The 17,593-nt window shown below is 37.7% G+C and overlaps 6 protein-coding genes and 1 non-coding gene across 8 annotated transcripts; 3 read left to right on the top strand and 4 right to left on the bottom strand.

Annotated features, from left to right (window-relative positions):
* The first annotated feature begins 24 nt into the window (after nucleotides 1-24).
* On the top strand, nucleotides 25-1,090 carry LOC6573334 (60S ribosomal protein L35a). Its single transcript, XM_001999384.4, has 4 exons — nucleotides 25-115; nucleotides 399-632; nucleotides 703-930; nucleotides 999-1,090. The coding sequence occupies exons 2-4, from the start codon at nucleotides 405-407 to the stop codon at nucleotides 1,020-1,022; spliced, it is 480 nt and encodes a 159-aa protein (XP_001999420.1). The 5' UTR covers nucleotides 25-115; nucleotides 399-404; the 3' UTR covers nucleotides 1,023-1,090.
* Nucleotides 1,091-1,620: 530 nt separating this feature from the next.
* On the top strand, nucleotides 1,621-4,859 carry LOC6573335 (jupiter microtubule associated homolog 1). Of its 2 annotated transcripts, none has more exons than XM_001999385.4 (2): nucleotides 1,621-1,732; nucleotides 3,943-4,859. In XM_001999385.4, exon 2 carries the CDS (start codon nucleotides 3,965-3,967, stop codon nucleotides 4,325-4,327), a length of 363 nt encoding a protein of 120 aa, XP_001999421.1. In that variant the 5' UTR covers nucleotides 1,621-1,732; nucleotides 3,943-3,964; the 3' UTR covers nucleotides 4,328-4,859. The 2 variants fall into 2 exon arrangements, with proteins under 2 accessions (XP_001999421.1, XP_043863112.1); XM_044007177.1 differs by lacking the exon at nucleotides 1,621-1,732 and adding an exon at nucleotides 3,745-3,769.
* Nucleotides 4,860-5,032: 173 nt separating this feature from the next.
* On the bottom strand, nucleotides 5,033-7,332 carry LOC6573336 (THO complex subunit 4). The gene is made up of 4 exons (XM_001999386.4): nucleotides 6,897-7,332; nucleotides 5,957-6,161; nucleotides 5,693-5,890; nucleotides 5,033-5,628 (listed from the first exon to the last, which is right to left on the bottom strand). Exons 1-4 carry the CDS (start codon nucleotides 7,167-7,169, stop codon nucleotides 5,471-5,473), a joined length of 834 nt encoding a protein of 277 aa, XP_001999422.1. The 5' UTR covers nucleotides 7,170-7,332; the 3' UTR covers nucleotides 5,033-5,470.
* A 98-nt stretch (nucleotides 7,333-7,430) lies between these two features.
* On the top strand, nucleotides 7,431-8,569 carry LOC6573337 (dephospho-CoA kinase). The gene is made up of 3 exons (XM_001999387.4): nucleotides 7,431-7,648; nucleotides 7,738-8,029; nucleotides 8,102-8,569. The coding sequence occupies exons 1-3, from the start codon at nucleotides 7,537-7,539 to the stop codon at nucleotides 8,406-8,408; spliced, it is 711 nt and encodes a 236-aa protein (XP_001999423.1). The 5' UTR covers nucleotides 7,431-7,536; the 3' UTR covers nucleotides 8,409-8,569.
* LOC6573338 (terminal uridylyltransferase Tailor) lies at nucleotides 8,552-11,262 on the bottom strand. Its single transcript, XM_001999388.4, has 9 exons — nucleotides 11,030-11,262; nucleotides 10,555-10,656; nucleotides 10,014-10,488; nucleotides 9,727-9,951; nucleotides 9,556-9,662; nucleotides 9,361-9,496; nucleotides 9,127-9,303; nucleotides 8,848-9,049; nucleotides 8,552-8,785 (listed from the first exon to the last, which is right to left on the bottom strand). Exons 1-9 carry the CDS (start codon nucleotides 11,120-11,122, stop codon nucleotides 8,608-8,610), a joined length of 1,695 nt encoding a protein of 564 aa, XP_001999424.1. The 5' UTR covers nucleotides 11,123-11,262; the 3' UTR covers nucleotides 8,552-8,607.
* Nucleotides 11,263-12,431: 1,169 nt separating this feature from the next.
* On the bottom strand, nucleotides 12,432-12,597 carry LOC6573339. The gene has a single exon (XR_047491.2). It is a non-coding gene; the product is annotated as a U1 spliceosomal RNA (small nuclear RNA).
* A 357-nt stretch (nucleotides 12,598-12,954) lies between these two features.
* On the bottom strand, nucleotides 12,955-15,573 carry LOC6573340 (larval serum protein 1 beta chain). Its single transcript, XM_001999389.4, has 2 exons — nucleotides 15,291-15,573; nucleotides 12,955-15,227 (listed from the first exon to the last, which is right to left on the bottom strand). Exons 1-2 carry the CDS (start codon nucleotides 15,498-15,500, stop codon nucleotides 13,071-13,073), a joined length of 2,367 nt encoding a protein of 788 aa, XP_001999425.1. The 5' UTR covers nucleotides 15,501-15,573; the 3' UTR covers nucleotides 12,955-13,070.
* Between the last annotated feature and the right edge of the window lie 2,020 nt (nucleotides 15,574-17,593).

Genomic DNA, 17,593 nt, shown 5'->3' with positions numbered 1-17,593 from the left:
TGGTTTCTATGCAGCCCTGCATACTATCGATATATGATATTGAAAACAGCTGAAATGCACCTCTGTTTGACAGAACTGTCATCGTCTCCCTCTTTCGCCATTTGATAGATTTCCGGTACGTACGCGGATTTTATGCTATGCATTATAAAATATCAAAATATACAGGAATATTACAATTAAATCTAAAAATTATTGTGACTTTGCATAGATCAATATGTGTATTGTGTCACTAAATATTTTATTTGCCCTTACAAAGTGTAACCGTTGTGATGTTTATGGCTAAACCCCAAGTGTCCCATAAGTCTCGCAATCAAAACAAATGTCAAAAATCAATTTGAATAATATCCGATTTTTACGCAATGTTTTAACTTAAATTTCTTTTTCGTGAATATTTTTAGTGAACTATGGCTGACACACAAGCTAAGCCCGCTGCGTCTAAGGCCGCAAAGGCACCCAAAGCAGCTAAAGCGCCAAAGGCCGCTAAGGCCCCAAAGGCAGAGAAGGCTGTCGCCACTGAGACGAAAGTGTCGACCAAGAAATACAAACGTCATGGCCGTCTGTTCGCAAAGGCTGTCTTCACCGGCTACAAGCGCGGTTTGAGGAACCAGCACGAGAACCATGCTATCCTTAAGGTAAGCTTATATCGTTTTGTCTATAATACATATAAATTTGTAACTAAGATTATTTAAATATGTATTGCAGATTGAGGGTGCTCGTCGCAAGGAACACGGCCAATTCTATGTTGGCAAGCGCTGCGTGTATGTCTACAAAGCGCAGACCAAGAAGTGTGTACCTCAGCATCCTGAGCGCAAGACTCGTGTCCGCGCTGTTTGGGGCAAGGTTACCCGCATCCACGGCAACACTGGATCCGTGCGTGCACGCTTCAACAGGAATTTGCCTGGTCATGCCATGGGACACCGCATTCGCATTGTAAGTAACAAATAATTTGAGTGTTGTTAAAGTGGTTTGAATTTTAACTTATGCACCTTTCTTTTTAGATGCTGTACCCATCAAGGATCTAAGTTAATTAATAACTTTAAATGACCTGCGAAATCCGTTTTCTATAATAAATGAAACAATTTAAATTTAATTACAAGCAACAGAATTTTAATTATTTTGTTGATAACGTAAACTAGTATCTTCTCTATTTGGGTGCGGGGGAAAAAAGTCAATGGGATAAGCCTCTTTTATAATCAGGCTAATAAGCCAAGTTCAATCACTCCTTACAATTTAAATAATTGCCCTTTTTTTCGATATTCATGTTAAAGTAATCGAAGCTATCGATAGCTTATCAGCTGATTCTTTTTACAATAAAGTAGCCAGTTTAATGTTTAAAATTGTTTTCGTTATTTACTAGGTTCCAGTTGATATTTATTATAAAGTTAGCTTGTTTTTTAATACTGGAATTTTGCGTAGTTATACCTCTTATAACTAAAATTTATTGAAAATATATCTGTATTTATAAATTTTAATTTTTACTCAAATACTTCTATTAAAATTATGAAATTGTTTTCTCAATCGGTTAACAGAAAGCTGCTACCGGTTATGTTAGCAAATATGTCTAGTATTTAAGTTATTTGTCATATTTGGGTTAGCTCCTACGGCCACACTGTTGTAGTCCATTTTAAATAAACCGTTCATTTGAGAAGGTGGCGTCGTTTTTCAGTGTGCATTACTAGTTAATTTATACATACGGAGTAACAAGGCACATTTTTCTGAATAAATACAAAAGGTAAGCAACACATTTCATAGTGTAAATCATTAAAGCAATGATTAGCATAAACTTGTGGAATGCGGCTCTAAACAAAATCAATAATTTTCCACAAGACAACTAACTTCATCATCGTCATACTCTTGTGTCATGGAATTTATAGCATAACCGAACTAACTGCATACATATACATACATGCATATGTATGCATCTTGTTGACGATGATGCTATTGATAATGATGAAAGGCTTTTGCGATAGCCAATATCGTGTTAGTGTGTGTATACACATACATATAGGTATATTAATATGTACATGTATTATCAAGTGCAGCTGCTCTTAAGTTTTATTTAGCACAGCTATTTGTACATACATACATACATATGTATTTTGAGCATAAAAATAACGCAGCACATCCCATTCTCCCGATATTCTCGATGAGGCTCCATTTACCATACCCAGCCAAAATGGGCAGTTGGCTGCTTTAGTAGCCATGTTTGCATTTTGCTTTTTAGGCGAGCGGCTACACGCTTCGAACTTAATATCTCTAAAAACTAGCTACAGGCAGTTTTAACCGAACTTTTAGAACTCGCTAAACAAGGCATACATACAAACATGTGCATGTACATATATGTGTACGTATGACTTAAATTGTGTCAGCGTGTGAGTTCATAATTTATTTATTTATTTATTTTTTTTTTTTTTTGCATTTTGTGGAAATGGTCGATGCTGCTTTGGGTCACTTTTTTGTTTGCCTGTGCTCATTAGATTAAGTGGTAAATAAATATAGGTTGGTCGTCACTTTTTGTTATAAAACTTCAATAGCCATTGAATATACGACACATGACCATGTCTGTTTTAATGTATTTTATCCATATTTATTTCGACGTCTGCTTGCGTCTTGTCATTAGGCAATAAACAAAGGCTTCGAAACAATAACAAAATCGTAACACAAAAGCCTATGAGGCTCGAATCAAACCGGCGAACGTCCAATTTCAAGTTTTATCCAGATTGCGCACCGTTCATTACTCATAATTTCAACGTAAATACATACACATATACTGATACAGCCGCTATAAATAATAATAACAACAGTAAAAGCATTTGTATGAGTTACCTGTAGCTGAGTAGGGCTGGTCGACGTGAACAGAAAGTATAAGTTGACGCATCAATAATTATCAAAATCATTTTATTCACGATTTGTTATAGTGCTAGTTATTGGAAAAGATTGAAGTCTGTTATTTTGAGATCTTTGACTTTTTGTATTAATCGGTCATTCACTTCGCTTTGTTCTACTCACTTCCATACATACCTACACATTTTGCCTGTCTGTCTCTCTGTACATACAAACATCCATTCCTCAACATATTTGTGGTTGTGTGTATGCACCCCCGGGGGAAAATTCATCCATGCTTGTTACCTCCCACAAAGCATGACGCATCACAACCCGCGTTTTACAACACTCGCAAATCTCTTCGCATATTGTGGCCCCACATTGACCTCAATCCCCCCTGCCTAGACTGACTCTTTGCTGAGGCAAGCACTTGCCAAAAACTTGACAACATTGAATGAAAAATTGAGAGCAACTGGAGAGTCTTCAAGTTGCGTCTCAGGCAACTAAATTCCTTTTATTGAAGGCCCTTTTCCGCGCACAATATGCATTAGCTTAATATCAAAATAATAAAATCCAAAAACTCAAATTACGAACGATGAGAAAGTGCGCGGTTTGCAGGCCCGCAATTATAGTTAACGGGAAAGTGCAACAAAAAAAAAAAAAAAAAAAGCTAGCGCTCAAAATAGAGATAAAATTATGTATGTATGTTTCTATATAAATGTGAATGGCTCGTCTGTGTGTCTGTAGTAGTGAGGAAATGAGTAGAAGGAAGGGCGTGAGGGGGAATGCTACTGCGAATGTTCCATTCTGCTGTTGTCCGCATCAGTTGTTAAACGTTTCTCTCTATTCTGGCATTTTCCCCCATGGTTCAGTTGGCCGACGCCAGTCATCATTGTTACTACATTATTTTTAAGCTTTTGTAAGAGGCGTGACGGTTTCGTATTCTGTATGTACATTTGGACATACTAGATAAATGAGTTCGCATTTACAGTCTCTCTAGAAAGTATCTCTCATTATTTGAAATTAAAAAAATTTGCTATTTGCTAGCTTTAAAAAAGAAATCAACCAATGTTTATCTTCGTATTGGTAATATATTTTAATTTTTTTGTGCGATTTCAGCTAATACTTATAAACAGTTATTATGACATCTACCGAACTGAAAATTGGCTTGAGTACCAGTGCTCGTCCTTCCAGCCGTGTACTCAAACCCCCAGGTGGCGGACATACGAACATCTTTTCGGAGCCTGAAATTTCAGTGAATGCACCACGCCCGAAGTTCAATCAGCAAAACTCTTCCAATTTAAATGCCTGCATTGGCTCAACCGATGCAAACAAAGTAGTGGAAAAGCTACGTGATGAGGCAGCCAATCAAAAGGAGGAGCCAAAACCAGCACCTGCCAGCCCGCCCAAAGAGACGCCCAGTACCAATGGCAACAAGGCGACAAATGATCAGCCGCGCGGACGTGTTCCTCCCGGTGGTTACTCATCGGGCGGTTTCTGGTAGAGAAACCCAGCAAAATAGTTTACATGTGTGGTTACGCATTTATTGACGCTCTTACACACTCACGCATATGCATACACTTTCATACACAAACACACACACCAAGGCATCCTCAATCCCATTATACATCTATAAATATAAATCGCTTAATATATACATAAATAGCTTATGCATTCATATTTAAATTCCAAATTGGATATTATGCAAAATGTTTAAAAGATACTGCGATTTGATTGCAGAACTTAATCCCGCTCTCTAATTTTCATTTCTTCGTTTTATTTTTGTTCTACTAAGCAAACTATTTAAGTCGACATACACGATTGTTAAAACTTTAAGTGACTCGCGAATCCGCCCCGATAAAAGAAACAACTCTAACGTACGTACATACATTAGAGAATCGAACCAAAATTTGCATTTGTACTTAAGTGTCCAATTGAAATTTGAAACAGTCTGCAAAATTTGTTCTAAATTCGTTTATAATTACACATATGTATTATTGCAAAAAAATAAAAATAATTAAAATTAACATTTAAAATTTAAATTGTTTTCTTATATTCTGGCTCAGAATGTGTAAGGTAAGATAATACCAAAAATCAACTTTGATCTATTAAATAAAAAATCTTGTCCATGTCATCCACCCTTAGCTGCTGTATAATTTATGTCCGAGCAATATTGGTCTAAAGATCGCAGTTAAAATGCACATTTGTCTTTTGTATATATTTGTCAGGGTCTGAAATGCTTTATTCTAGTGGCACGTACATTCGAAGACATACATTCAAATTATACAGTGATTTATCTTGAGTTTTCGTATTATATCTAATATTTATCATACCTGATTATACAATTATTATGACCGTTGTGTCAATGTGTTTTTATGAAGTAAAATTAGTTTACGAATAAATACATCAATCAGTATGTATTTATGAATTATTAACTAGAAGGGCGCCACATCGAGATATTTAACAACAAATCATTTAATGCGCGAACCCAAACAGCGTTATGAATAATTTAAATGAAAAATTATGCAAGATATTATGACTAAAGCTGTTCTCGAACAAGTTCGGTTCGTTGAATTGTTCTTGTTGTTGAACCATAATATTAAGTCCAATGTTGTGTGTTTAGGCTAAGTGTTCAGACTAAATCTAATTAGATCTTCATGTCATTAATATACGAATCTAATTCAGCATCTAGTTCTTCAGCAGTTGGAGCAGCTTTCCTCTCGCGACGTTGGCCGCCAGCAGCTGGTTTTGCACCAGCTGGGCGTCGGAAACTACCACGACGTGGTCCGCCACCTGCCTGGCCGCCTGAAATTAAATATCATAAATTCGTGATATGGAAGAAATTCCTTTTTTCTTTAGTCGTACATACCACCACGTTTAAATTGCGATCCTGCGGCGTTGCCCACACGACGTTTCACATCATCGGAGGGCACTGGACGTGTAAGTGCGGCAACATCTGATACGGCAAGTTGAATGGTCATGGGACGACCGTCCAAGGGTACACCATGATACTGCTTGATTGCTTTAAGGGCATCAGAGCGACGCTCGAATATAACATCAGCGGTGCCTATACGAAATTATACATACATATTATGTAAAACAGTCTAAAGATAATGTGTACGCATTGTCTTACCCAACGAGCGACCTGACCGATCATAGTGCACGGCAGCTTTCTTCATCGGTCCAAAGTCATTGAACAGCTCCTTAATGTCCGTATTTGAAACTCCATAGTCCAAATTGCCGACTATCAAACGTGTTGGCCCTGTACTGTTGCCAGCACTACTATTTCGTTTTGGACCATCGTACATATCATGTTTCCAAGCGCTGTTTACATCACCCTAAAGGGGGGATTAGGTAGAAGATTTGTTGGTTGATTCGAACGGAACGCGTGGGGAGAAGTTTCTGATCAAATATGTGGGAGATGTAGTAGCAGCAGCAGCAGTTGTTGTATCCTAGCCACATCAAGAGGACGCCATCGAAGCAATGCAGAAACACTAAATATGCATGAATGTACATTGATTGACTGCCACTTTTTGCTTGGTTTGGCAAGCGTAAAAAAATATTAAACGTGTTATAAACGGGGATTACAAAGAAAAAAAAAAAACGCAACAAGCGCGAAATCCTCAAACGAAATGTTGTGCTGTAAAACTTTTAAATACATATGTAAATGAATTCGATTTCGACGCAATTGTGTTGTGTAGCTCTAGCTCTGATGTTGCCGCGTCATCCATAACACAACCAAACAGTTCGGTAGTGAATTGTTTTTGTTTGTTAATATTTTTTCAAATCTTTTTTTGCCCACTAGAAGCCGCCATTTTGCAGCTGTCTGTCCACATGGTACATGGTACAAATAACGGTGCAGATACCGTTTATTCTGCATACGGTGGCCATTTTGTATCCGTGTATGTGCAGCTGTTAGCATATTTTATAATATCTGTGTTTGTTTATAATCATTTTATGTGAAATTGGCTAAGAATCATGAGTTTCCAACTTGGGCTGTCCTTTTTATGCATGTGCATGGATATTGTGCTGCTTTTTGGCTCTCTACATGACAAAACGTAACGTTCAATTACCCGTACGAGCCGAGGCTTCTGTATGACGCCACTACCGCCGCCACCACCACCGCGGCGACCTTTGAGCACACCGCCGGCACCACTAGCGGGGCCCGCTTTACGTGGGGAGCCGGCTCCCGGTCCGCCTCCACGACGTGATCCTCCAGTACCAAAACGCTGTTGACCGGCAGGCCGGCGAGCTCCACCCGGCCCACCGCGACCACCCTGCGGTTTTTTCTGTGAGCGCGTTGACTTAATGATATCATCCAAACTCATTTCAATTTTATCCACCATTTTTCTTATTTGATGTTTTGTTTTCAGATGCTAAAGAGATCCTTAAAAGTTTCTGAAACTGATATTTAATGCGCGCTGCGAACAACTTTTTAACACGAACGGGTGAAAATTTCGCCAACTGATGAAAACGACGCACGAGAACGAAAATGTATTAAATTTAAAGATGGCTGACTTTTCAATGAAAAAACGTGCTGTGTAACATTAAAAATATATGGTTCTCAGTGTTGGAAAACGTCTGACGTAACTTTTTAGCAAATCGATAAGTTCACAACCTTAAACCGATTACAAGACGAAAATTTACACAACTGTCAACAATAACTGAAAAGGCTGTAAAACATTCCAAAATATTTATTTCTTTTGCTTCGATATGTTTATTGTGGCTGTAACTGGTGGAATAGCTACGGGGAAAAGTACCGTCACTAAAGTCTTTGAGCGCCAAGGCATTCCAGTCATTGATGCGGATAAAATAGCTAGGGAGAGTAAGTCATACATCTCTTACGGGATGTTGTAATTGACCGCTCAATTAGCGTACCTCAGCTTTAATTAACAATACGTGACGCTCTCACAGTTGTAGAACCGGGTCAGCCATGCTGGCAAAAGATTCGTGCCACCTTTGGTGACGAAGTATTGCTGCCCAGCAAAGAATTAAATCGGGCCGTACTAGGACGAATGATCTTTGAGAATAAGGAATTGCGTGGGAAACTGAATCAGATTACGCATCCCGTAATACATCGCACTATCTTTTGGCGTGTATTCAAACTATTTATGTCTGGTCATGCTTGGATCGTTTTGGACTTGCCATTACTCTTTGAGACAGGCATCCTTATGGATTTTATACACAAAATCGTGACTGTGTCCTGGTAGGCCTAGCAATTACTTATTTGCATACATGTATATTTAATGATACATAACACATATTTATTGAAATGCAGTGACTCGGAAAAACAGCTGCAACGATTGTTGGCACGCAATGAACTGTCCGAAACGGAGGCGGTTAATCGGATCGAGTCGCAAATGCCGCTAGAGAAAAAGTGTGAGAAGTCACATTTCGTTGTTGATAACAATGGCAGCATACTTGCCACGGAGGAAGCTGCCATGCGCATTTATACCATGATGCAGGAGAGCAAACAGCATTGGTACAATCGCTTCTCACTTCTTGGGGCCATCTTGATAATAGTATTTACAATTGTTTTCCTAAGTGCAACATTTGATCTGTGGCCTAAGTCCTGGCGCTTTTGAATGTTTGTACTATGTGTGTTCGTAATTGTGTGTTCATTATTAATATTTATGTATTTCTATTTGTTTTTATAATGTTCACAAAGTCACACAACTATGTAATAAAATGTCGCAATACCAAAGGTTTTAAATAAATACGACTCTGCTTGATTCTATCACGGCAATTAGCATTTAATAATTTGAATGATTTTATGAAAAAGGTTTATACACTACTATAAAGTAACGACGCTGTTTGCTCGCAGTAATCAATCAATTTTTGTAATGCATATTTCGTCACCGCCTTTGTTACATTATGATTTAATTGTATCGGATCTTGAACAACCATTGGCTTCCGAAGTTGTAATGCGCACTCTGGATTTTGATTTGCATAATCAACATACCTAAATGGAAAACTTAATCAGTCAGCGACTAATTTTATATTTATTAATCAGAATCTATTTACCTTTTCGGCATTTCCTTTTCTATGCGCGAAATAAGTATATGTTTCTTGCCAAAATATGGGCAAACCATATTCCGTTCATAGTTGAATGTTGCATAGAACTTTAAAAAATCCTTTAAATATTCTTTGAGTACGGGGATTGTTACCTCTATCTGCTGCATTCCCAATTCACTGAGTGACTTCTGTTGAAAGTTCGTAATCCAAGCTGCAAGCAATCGAAACGTAAAAAGGGGACAGTACAGCTAATTATTAATCGTTATTATCAGCAGCGACAGCACTCACGTCCTACAAACTGCTTTGTAGACATTGATTCCCCCTGCTGTAGTAATGCAATCGATGGCAGTAGCTGTCTGATTTGTAAGTAATAGATAACCATCAGGGCCATGCTATATGTGGTTATTTGTTCTGTCAACCTGCAGCGCTCAAGCCAGGTTTTTAAGAAAATGCACATATACTGGGCTGCAAAAATAAATTCGATCGAATATTATTTTTTTTTTAAATATCTAAATAACTTACCTAATGGCTGCGTCTCGAATATATATTTGAGTAAGGTTGTGTTGCAAAAACCCAAGCTATTTAAACATATATCACACTCAATGCCAGATGATAGATGGCACGTTTTAATTATGGGCACACGCGCTTGTTCGATTACCTAATTAACAAAGGGACAAAAATTAACAGTCTTTATAAAATTAAAGATGAAATCTCTACATTAATTATACGCCAGTCGTCGCTGTCTACGAACAATCCCCGCAGTACCCGAAGCTTGGCAATGGTATTCTTGCCAGCTCGATGCTCGAATAGGTGAAAACTGTTTCCTGTTTTAAAAGTTTAGTTTTATAATTAAACAATCACTTTTGGAACTCATCATTATATACAAACCAATGTCTATGAATACATCCAAATCTGAGGAGCGGGTTCCAATGCCAGTTATCCGTGAACCAAATTTATATATTCGAACTGGATCGTTAGCAAACGCGGGCGCTATTAGCCTACATAAATCCTCCTCAATCTCATCATACTGGGGCATTACTTTCAGCTTATCCGCAACCTGATACTTATCGCGGATCATGTCACTCATATCATCCAGTGCCAGGGCCTTAACCTCTGAAGAGAAACAAAAATAAAATAGTTAAAAGCATGTTAATTTATAACTATTTATTACTTACTCTTCGGCAGATTTACATTCAACTTGGTGCGTGCTTCCACCTCTGCTCGTTTTTTCTCTTGCTTCATAGTCATCGGGCGCTGTTCATTAACGTTGCCATTTTGTGTAGAATGAGGATTCGGATTCGGATTTGGATGTTGTTCAGCCAGATGTACCACTGCTTTGTTAATTGTTGTGCCGACGATGCGGTGCGTGCAAGCGGTACAGTTAAATGTTCTCTTGATTTTCAGTAACTCATTGGGCGGCACAAAGGTTAGTCCGCCAGCATCTGATGTTGGATTTGGATGCTCTTGGGAGACCTGTTGCGCTGTCTTGGGTACTATGTACGTAGGCTTCTTGTCTAAAAATGTTTCAATACCAACGACAATGCGCTCCAGTAGATGCGTCAAATGTGGATCTAGTTGAAGTTCATTTTGGCGATTAACTTCATCTAATGTTTCCAAAAAGAAGTTCGCTTCCAATGTCAGGGGATTCAACTACAATTCAAAGGAATTTTTTCTTTTGTCACTTGGGCTCAAGACAATTTAATCCCGTATACTCACATATAATAACTTATTTTGTTGTTGCTGTTGGTTTTCGGCCATCGCCCTACGTTTTTTGCTCTTTTTTGTCACAGTGATAATGGGAACGATGCCGGTGTTTTTCTGTTCAATTTTCAAAAAATCACAAAATTAAATGTTTAAACAAAGAAGAACGCAGCAACAGCTGATTCGCCTAGTGTTGCCACCCACAAAAAAGTTTGCCGGTTAAAGCTAAACCACTAAGCACTAAACACAACTATAAAAGCGCCAGTGGGCACATTTACATATGCTAGTACATATTTACATGCACCTATGTACATACGTATGTATATACGTGAGTAAATGACTTCATTTTAAATTCACAAAGTTTAATTATACAATAAAGCTGGAGACCAAAGCGTTATTTATATTATTTGCTGTGTTATCACACAAATTCTTTGATTCAACATAAAGCTGCTCGTCTTGCGCAAAAAAGCTTTTGTTTAAGTTAACTCACACCAATTTCGCGTTCTAGTTTGCCTGCATCTATGGCCTCATAGTATAATCGCTCAGCATTATCGTAGATAGCTTTATTAAACCAGGTGTTCATTTTAAGTTTGAGAGTAATCCAAGTTCCAACGAAAATCACAAACGAAAGAAGTACGTTTTAAAACGCACATGAATCCGCACCAGTAAAATATACATATGTAGCGACATACATATGTATATCAACTCATGCTTATATATTTATATTTGCTTAGCAGGGTTGTCAGGTACAAATCACAGACGTCATTCCAGCTTATTTCACGTCAAATCAGAATTTTTTTAAAACCGATTGCGGGAAGAATATAAAAAAAAGCGGGAACCTTGCTTTTCAGAAATTCTGAATATTTTTTTTCAAACTATTATTTCATTTCTTACATTTGTTCTTTATTTTGTATGTTGTTTAAAACCAATTTTATTGTTGGCAGTTTCGCTTTGTCCCGTCAAATCTGGCTTCACTATCAATTTCGGAATAAATTTATAAATGGCGGGAATAGGGAAATCTTGTTCTAATTTGGAAATGTATGACTTTTTCTCTTTCTCATTTTGCCAACATCGATACAAAAATTATGGAAAAGTGGTAACCCCATATATTTTTTTTATCGATATTTTGCACTGCACCTCTTGTTTAAAAAATTATACATCTGTATAAATAAAATTGATTCCGTAAAAATAAACGTGGTTAGTAACCACTGGCTACGCAAGAATGACTGATAACCAAAAGGCTTATTGCCGTTTAAGTTATTAAGTGCTTACGTAGAAAAAAAAAAAACATGCAATAGCTACACCATTTGGGAAATTTATGTGCAAACTATTTTCACGGTGGAAGAACTGCAGCCTGCAGGCCGAATGTGAATGCATAGCGCAAAATCACTGACCAAAGAACTTTGGTCAGTGGCAAAATGTACAAACATCAAACATATTTGCGCCATTTTTCAGAAAATTCGAACACCCACTAAAGATTCTGATATTTCGAATTTGCTAAAAATTTTGCCGACACTACAAAATTTCTGAAAAAAGTTTACCTTACAAAGATGCAGAGCTGGCAATATTTCTGTCCAGATTCTATCCTTACCCGTTGTCAAAAACAGATGTGATGAGTATTTTTAGCCAGGTTTGGTTAATCTAATAAAATCAAAGCTAAATAATAGGAACCCGAAGCACAGTCAAAACATGTTTACTATGTTTTATTTTTGTACGCCCATCACGTGAAAAATCCACTTTGCAGAAATTTAAGTCAAGCAAGAATATTGATAATAATATTTACAAAATGGTTTTAATTTTCACTCCAATAAATCCGCGAGTCCCATTTTACTCAACAATACAATAATACCAATAAACGTCTATCGCGCCACTTTTTCGATTTATTTATTTATGTCGGGACGGCGCGAACGCCATTCCCGGCTACCAAAAATTACACGCACGAGTTATTCACATTAGGAATAATCGCAGAGGTCAACTCAGCCGAAAGTGCAATGACCAAGCCTCACTCCGGAGGAACCGCCTTCGTGATCACGGTTAACCTCTACGCCAGGTAAGTATGCTTTTCTCTACTCTTACTTTGGCATACCATGTTTTGGCTGCTAGAACTGCATGAGAATTGCAAGAACATTTTCATGAAATATAGCTCCTCAAAGTATGCAACACAATTTCATAGGTGTGGTGGTGAGTTGAATTGGTATATTAGTGAACACAGATAACTATTTACTCTGCCGAATTTTATGAAAAAGGTTTGCAAATAATATTTTACCGCAGATATGTGAATATTTAAATTTTTCATTGGTTCATTCCTAAAGGGTAAAAGATAAGTAGAATATTTACCAATATTTTGTATTTCTACGGATTTCATAAATTGCATCTCAATAGAAAATTTGAAAAGAAAATGCATTTGCTTGTGTCTTTCGAAAGTTTATTCACTTTTTGCTCAGCTTACAATCTAACTCTTGAAATCATTTCCACATATGAATTCGGTAGTCATTATCAAAAGTGCCTCTATATTTCGTCCTTGATTTACTTTAGTGCTTGAAGTACTTGGTGTAGTAGTCACGGAAGAAAGTATAGTCGAATTGACCATAGTTGGTATAGCCCTTGTATTTGTAGTACGGCTCCATTGTGTCAATGTGGTAGATGGGAACATCCTTGAAGTACATGTTGGGCACATAGAATTCGTACTCATCGATCTCGCGATCGAAGGGATATCCGAAAGGCATATCGTCGATGAAGCGGGCGCCGGATCCAATGCCGCAAGAGTAGGTGTAGTCGAAGGTGGAGAACTGTTCGTGTTTAGCGGGTGCGCTGTATGGCATAACCATAAAGAACATTTGCATAGGCATGCCCTTCTTCCAGCCCATGGGCAAGATGAGGCGGTCTGGGAAACCGCAGTGAGCCTCGCTGATGTCCAGAGGGAAATCGTATTTGCCATCGAAGGCCATCATTACGTAGTAGTAGAGTTCGCTGTAGGTGGTGCGATCCTTGACGGTCCAGTAGAAGTCGTTGGACTTGCGGGTAATCATGTTGGTGCCAGCCTTCAGTTCGTAGTAGAACTCATCGATTTCCATGAAGTTCATGCGGTTCTCTGTGAGCGAAATCATGCGGCCGAACTCGTCGAATTTGGGTCCAATGAATGCACGCAGAACAACCTTCTCGGGTTTGTCGGACTCAATAGTGTAGGTGTAGGTGAAGGGCTTATGGTTAAGGCGCATCTGGCGAGCGTATAGCGACTTATCCCAAACGAACTTGCCGTCATGGAACACCATCTTGTCGTTCATCAGGTTGGTCACATCGAAGTCAACCAGATCGAAGTAGGTAACCAGCTCGCTGACTTCCACATTCTTCAGATTGACGCCGGGCATCATCAATTGTTCCTTGGTGTATTTGGGCAGATAGTGCATGAACTTGAAGTAGATCTGGGCGATCGACTTGTAGAACATGTAGTACATGGGATCACGCATCATGGTCTCGAAGTTGAGCATCACGTTGGGGTACACCTCCATCTGGTAGTAGTCGGCATCGGCGAAGTACATATGGGCAAACATGTACCAGAACTGGTAGAACATCTTGTCCATGCTGTCAATATTACCCTGCATCATATTGCCAATGTACTCAACGGATTCGGGTTTGCGTAGATCGATCATGTGTCCATCAGCGGTCTTATAATAGCCCATGTCAATAATATTTTGCACACGCGTCATGAAGCCGGTGATCTTGTCCAGCATCTCGAAGTTGCCGTAGGTCTCCAGCTCGTAGTAGTTCTTGCGGTAGCTGTAGCCAATGCCGTTGTAGTAGATCAGCTGAGGATCGTAGCCCATCTCGATCTGGCTGTACCATGAGAACTCGGGAATTTCGCCATAGCCATGAGACAGACGCTCCATGTAGTAGCGGGAGAGCAGTTGGTGGACGGTGTACAGCCACAGCTCACCACGACGATCGTTCTTCAGGCCGAAGGTGTTGCCATCCAAGAAGAAGGAGTAGTCCAAGTTCAGGTAGTACCAGTATGCGTTCCAGCCCAAATCTTCGGTGAAGTAGGACAGTTTGGATTCCTCGTTGTACATGTTAAGATCGCGACTGTAGTCGACTGGCATATACCAGACCTTCAGATCCTTCATCATCTGTTGCCATTTGGTGTCCTGGTTGAACTCGTAGATGTTCTCACGGAGGATGAACTTGTTCTCACTGTAAAAGCGTTCGCCCAAACCCATCAGTTTCCACCACTGCCACATCTTCCAGTCCTTCATGTACATGTAGTCGTTGTTCTGGTACATATTTGTATTCTTGTAATCCTTGTAGTAGACATCCATGTACTCCTTCTCGTACATGTTCATCTTGGTCCACATTTCATAGTCGAATTTCTCGGCCTCGTATACGAATTTGCTGTTGAAGAAGTACTGTGGGAAGATCTCGTAGATGGAGGGCAGAATCAGGCCATGGAAGTCCGGACGGTGGATGACGGCCAAAGTCAGAGCATAGACAAACATGCCTTCATTGACATGCATGCGAGCCCAGCACACGTTGTGCATGAAGGTCTCGAAGTCCTTGGCATAGTAGAAGAAGTTGAAGAGACCGCGTGCCTGCATGGCGTGAGTCTTGACCAGCTCACCGAAGAATTCGCCCTTGGGCAGCAGCGAATGAGCCTTGTAGCCTTCATAGAACTTCATCATGTACTTGTCATATTTCTGTTCCCCGGTAGTTGAACAAGGTTAAAAACGGTGAATTAGAAGGATAATTGATTTACTTACAGTATAGTAGGACTGCTCAAAGTAGAACTTCTCGCCTTTCTTGATGTACTCTTCGAACATCAGAGGATCCTCCACACGGTAGACGATCTCGAACAAAAACTTCTGTTTCTCCAAAAATTCTTTGTCAGCGATCTTCACCTCGTGCGTCTGATGGAAACTGGCCGCAGCGACCAGACCCAAACAGGCCAACAATGCAATAGCAATTTTCATGTTGAAATGTCCTGCTTAACTGCTCCGGATTAGACACACAACTGGAATCCAATACCTAAAGACTGTTGCTTTTCGGCACCCAGCCCATGGCTTATATAGCCAAGAAAACAGACGCAGACGCTGACGCAGCTCCCAAATTCTAAAAGAATCCATGTGGGTGAAGGTTCATAGTGTATCGCAGGTGCCTCTAGCAGCTCTTGTCGAAATTGCTGCGCATCTGGCGCATCTTATCAATCGCTCAGTTGCCATGCGATAATTGCAAGCAATTTGATTAAAGCAACAACAATCAAGTCTGGCATCTGTTCTAATTGGAATAAAATTGAATGCAAGTCTCTTTGTTTCGGTTTTAATTTCTTTTAGTTTTTATTTTCAAGTTTATTTCTAGAATATGTTTTGTAGCAGTTTTGAATTAAACTTTGTTGAAGCTGCTTATTGACATCAATGTTTCAATTGTCTACCACTTAGTTTTTGTTTTAAGGGCTCGCCTCTATCGAAGCAGGTTGTTCAAGTGATTTTGATTTTTGCCTTTTAATTCCACTTACAATGGATTTACATATTGTATATTATTGTCTGAGGCTTAATACCGTTTAAAATGGAATAGTTCTTGCATGCATATTAATTAATTATGTTTCGAGACTTCAATGCAAGATTATGAAAGTTTGCTTTTTATTTTGAATTTGTTTTTTGTTTTTTTTTTTTTTTTTTTTTTTTTTTTTTTGCAGAAAATCGTTGCTATCTAATTTTACTTAAGTTCAGAATGAGCTGTGTAATTTATAATCGACATGAAAATTCTTCTATAGACATACATAAATATGTATATACATAAATATGTACATATTCATATGTATATTGTATAGAAATGTTTGTATGTATTTGGATTATTCATTGCAAGTCATAAGTATGTATATTGATATTATATTCATGTAGATTAATTCAATACTATATGAAAATGTATTTATAAATTGAGTTCATTTTTATTTATATTTTTTTGTAGTTTTCGTCTTCTTTTTCTTTTTTTGGACTTTTTTGTGCGCTTAGCAGAAAAATAATCTATATAAATATTCAATTGCCTTACAAACTCAATCGAGCCCCAGGTCGTAATCCTATTCCTCTGTATATAAATATACGTAAATCTCAAATGTTGTTATCAAAATCTCTAATAATTTGATGGCTCTGTTGCTTTGCTTTCGCTATTTATTTCAATTTTAATGCAAAATAGTTGAAAATAATGTTACATAAATTGGGTATAAAGAAAAACATCAAACAAAAGTTAGAAATAGTTTTTAAGTACTTTTTGTACTCAAAAGATATTTTCTTTTTTATAAAGACTCGAGAACTAGATATATTTAGTATATATCTTTAGTATATACAATTTATTTATATATATATATATATAGTATATATTCTTATTTTCTTTATTTTTGTGTATAACAAACCCATGCCCAAACTAGACGTACACCTACCAAAAAGGTATTAAGTACAAACATTACTTAATTGCAATACTTTTATATTGTCTAATATTCCATTTTGATACACGTATTCAACAATCGTCAAGTGATTTGTTGACAATTAGCATTTAATATCCGACATTTGTTTATTGTCACGAAGTTAAGATGATCATTTACATTATGCATTAATTTTAATAATTGCAACGAACCGAAGTTATGTATATGTTTATTTATAAAAAACATTAATTAGTCAAAGAGTTTAAAAAAGTTATAAGAAAAACATTTGATAACAAAACTTGGAATCCTTTCGATGAATTCCCATCATTATTCAACACTCCCGAATATTGTCAATAATATTATTACATGAAGCACCACAGTAGTTAGTAGCAATAAAAATAAACATCATTCCATAACATAGTATCATATTTAAATATATGTAAGTATTGTTTTCTTTCAGTATTACATTTAAAATGTGTAAAGTTATATATGTAAGTTTTTTCTTTCTTTTTCAATTGTTGTTATTGAGATTAATATATGAAGTACTTTTATTGTCATATCTCTCGTGTTAGCAAACTCTTAACATTATTAATTCCTTATTGTACAATAATAATCGAGCCAAAGCTTCGGCCCAATTAATTGTTTTGC

Source organism: Drosophila mojavensis, unplaced genomic scaffold (assembly GCF_018153725.1).
Source record: "Drosophila mojavensis isolate 15081-1352.22 unplaced genomic scaffold, ASM1815372v1 contig_16, whole genome shotgun sequence".
Classification (NCBI taxonomy): domain Eukaryota; kingdom Metazoa; phylum Arthropoda; class Insecta; order Diptera; family Drosophilidae; genus Drosophila; species Drosophila mojavensis.
The sequence above is the reverse complement of the archived record's forward strand: the minus strand, read 5'-3'. Positions and strand labels throughout refer to the sequence as shown.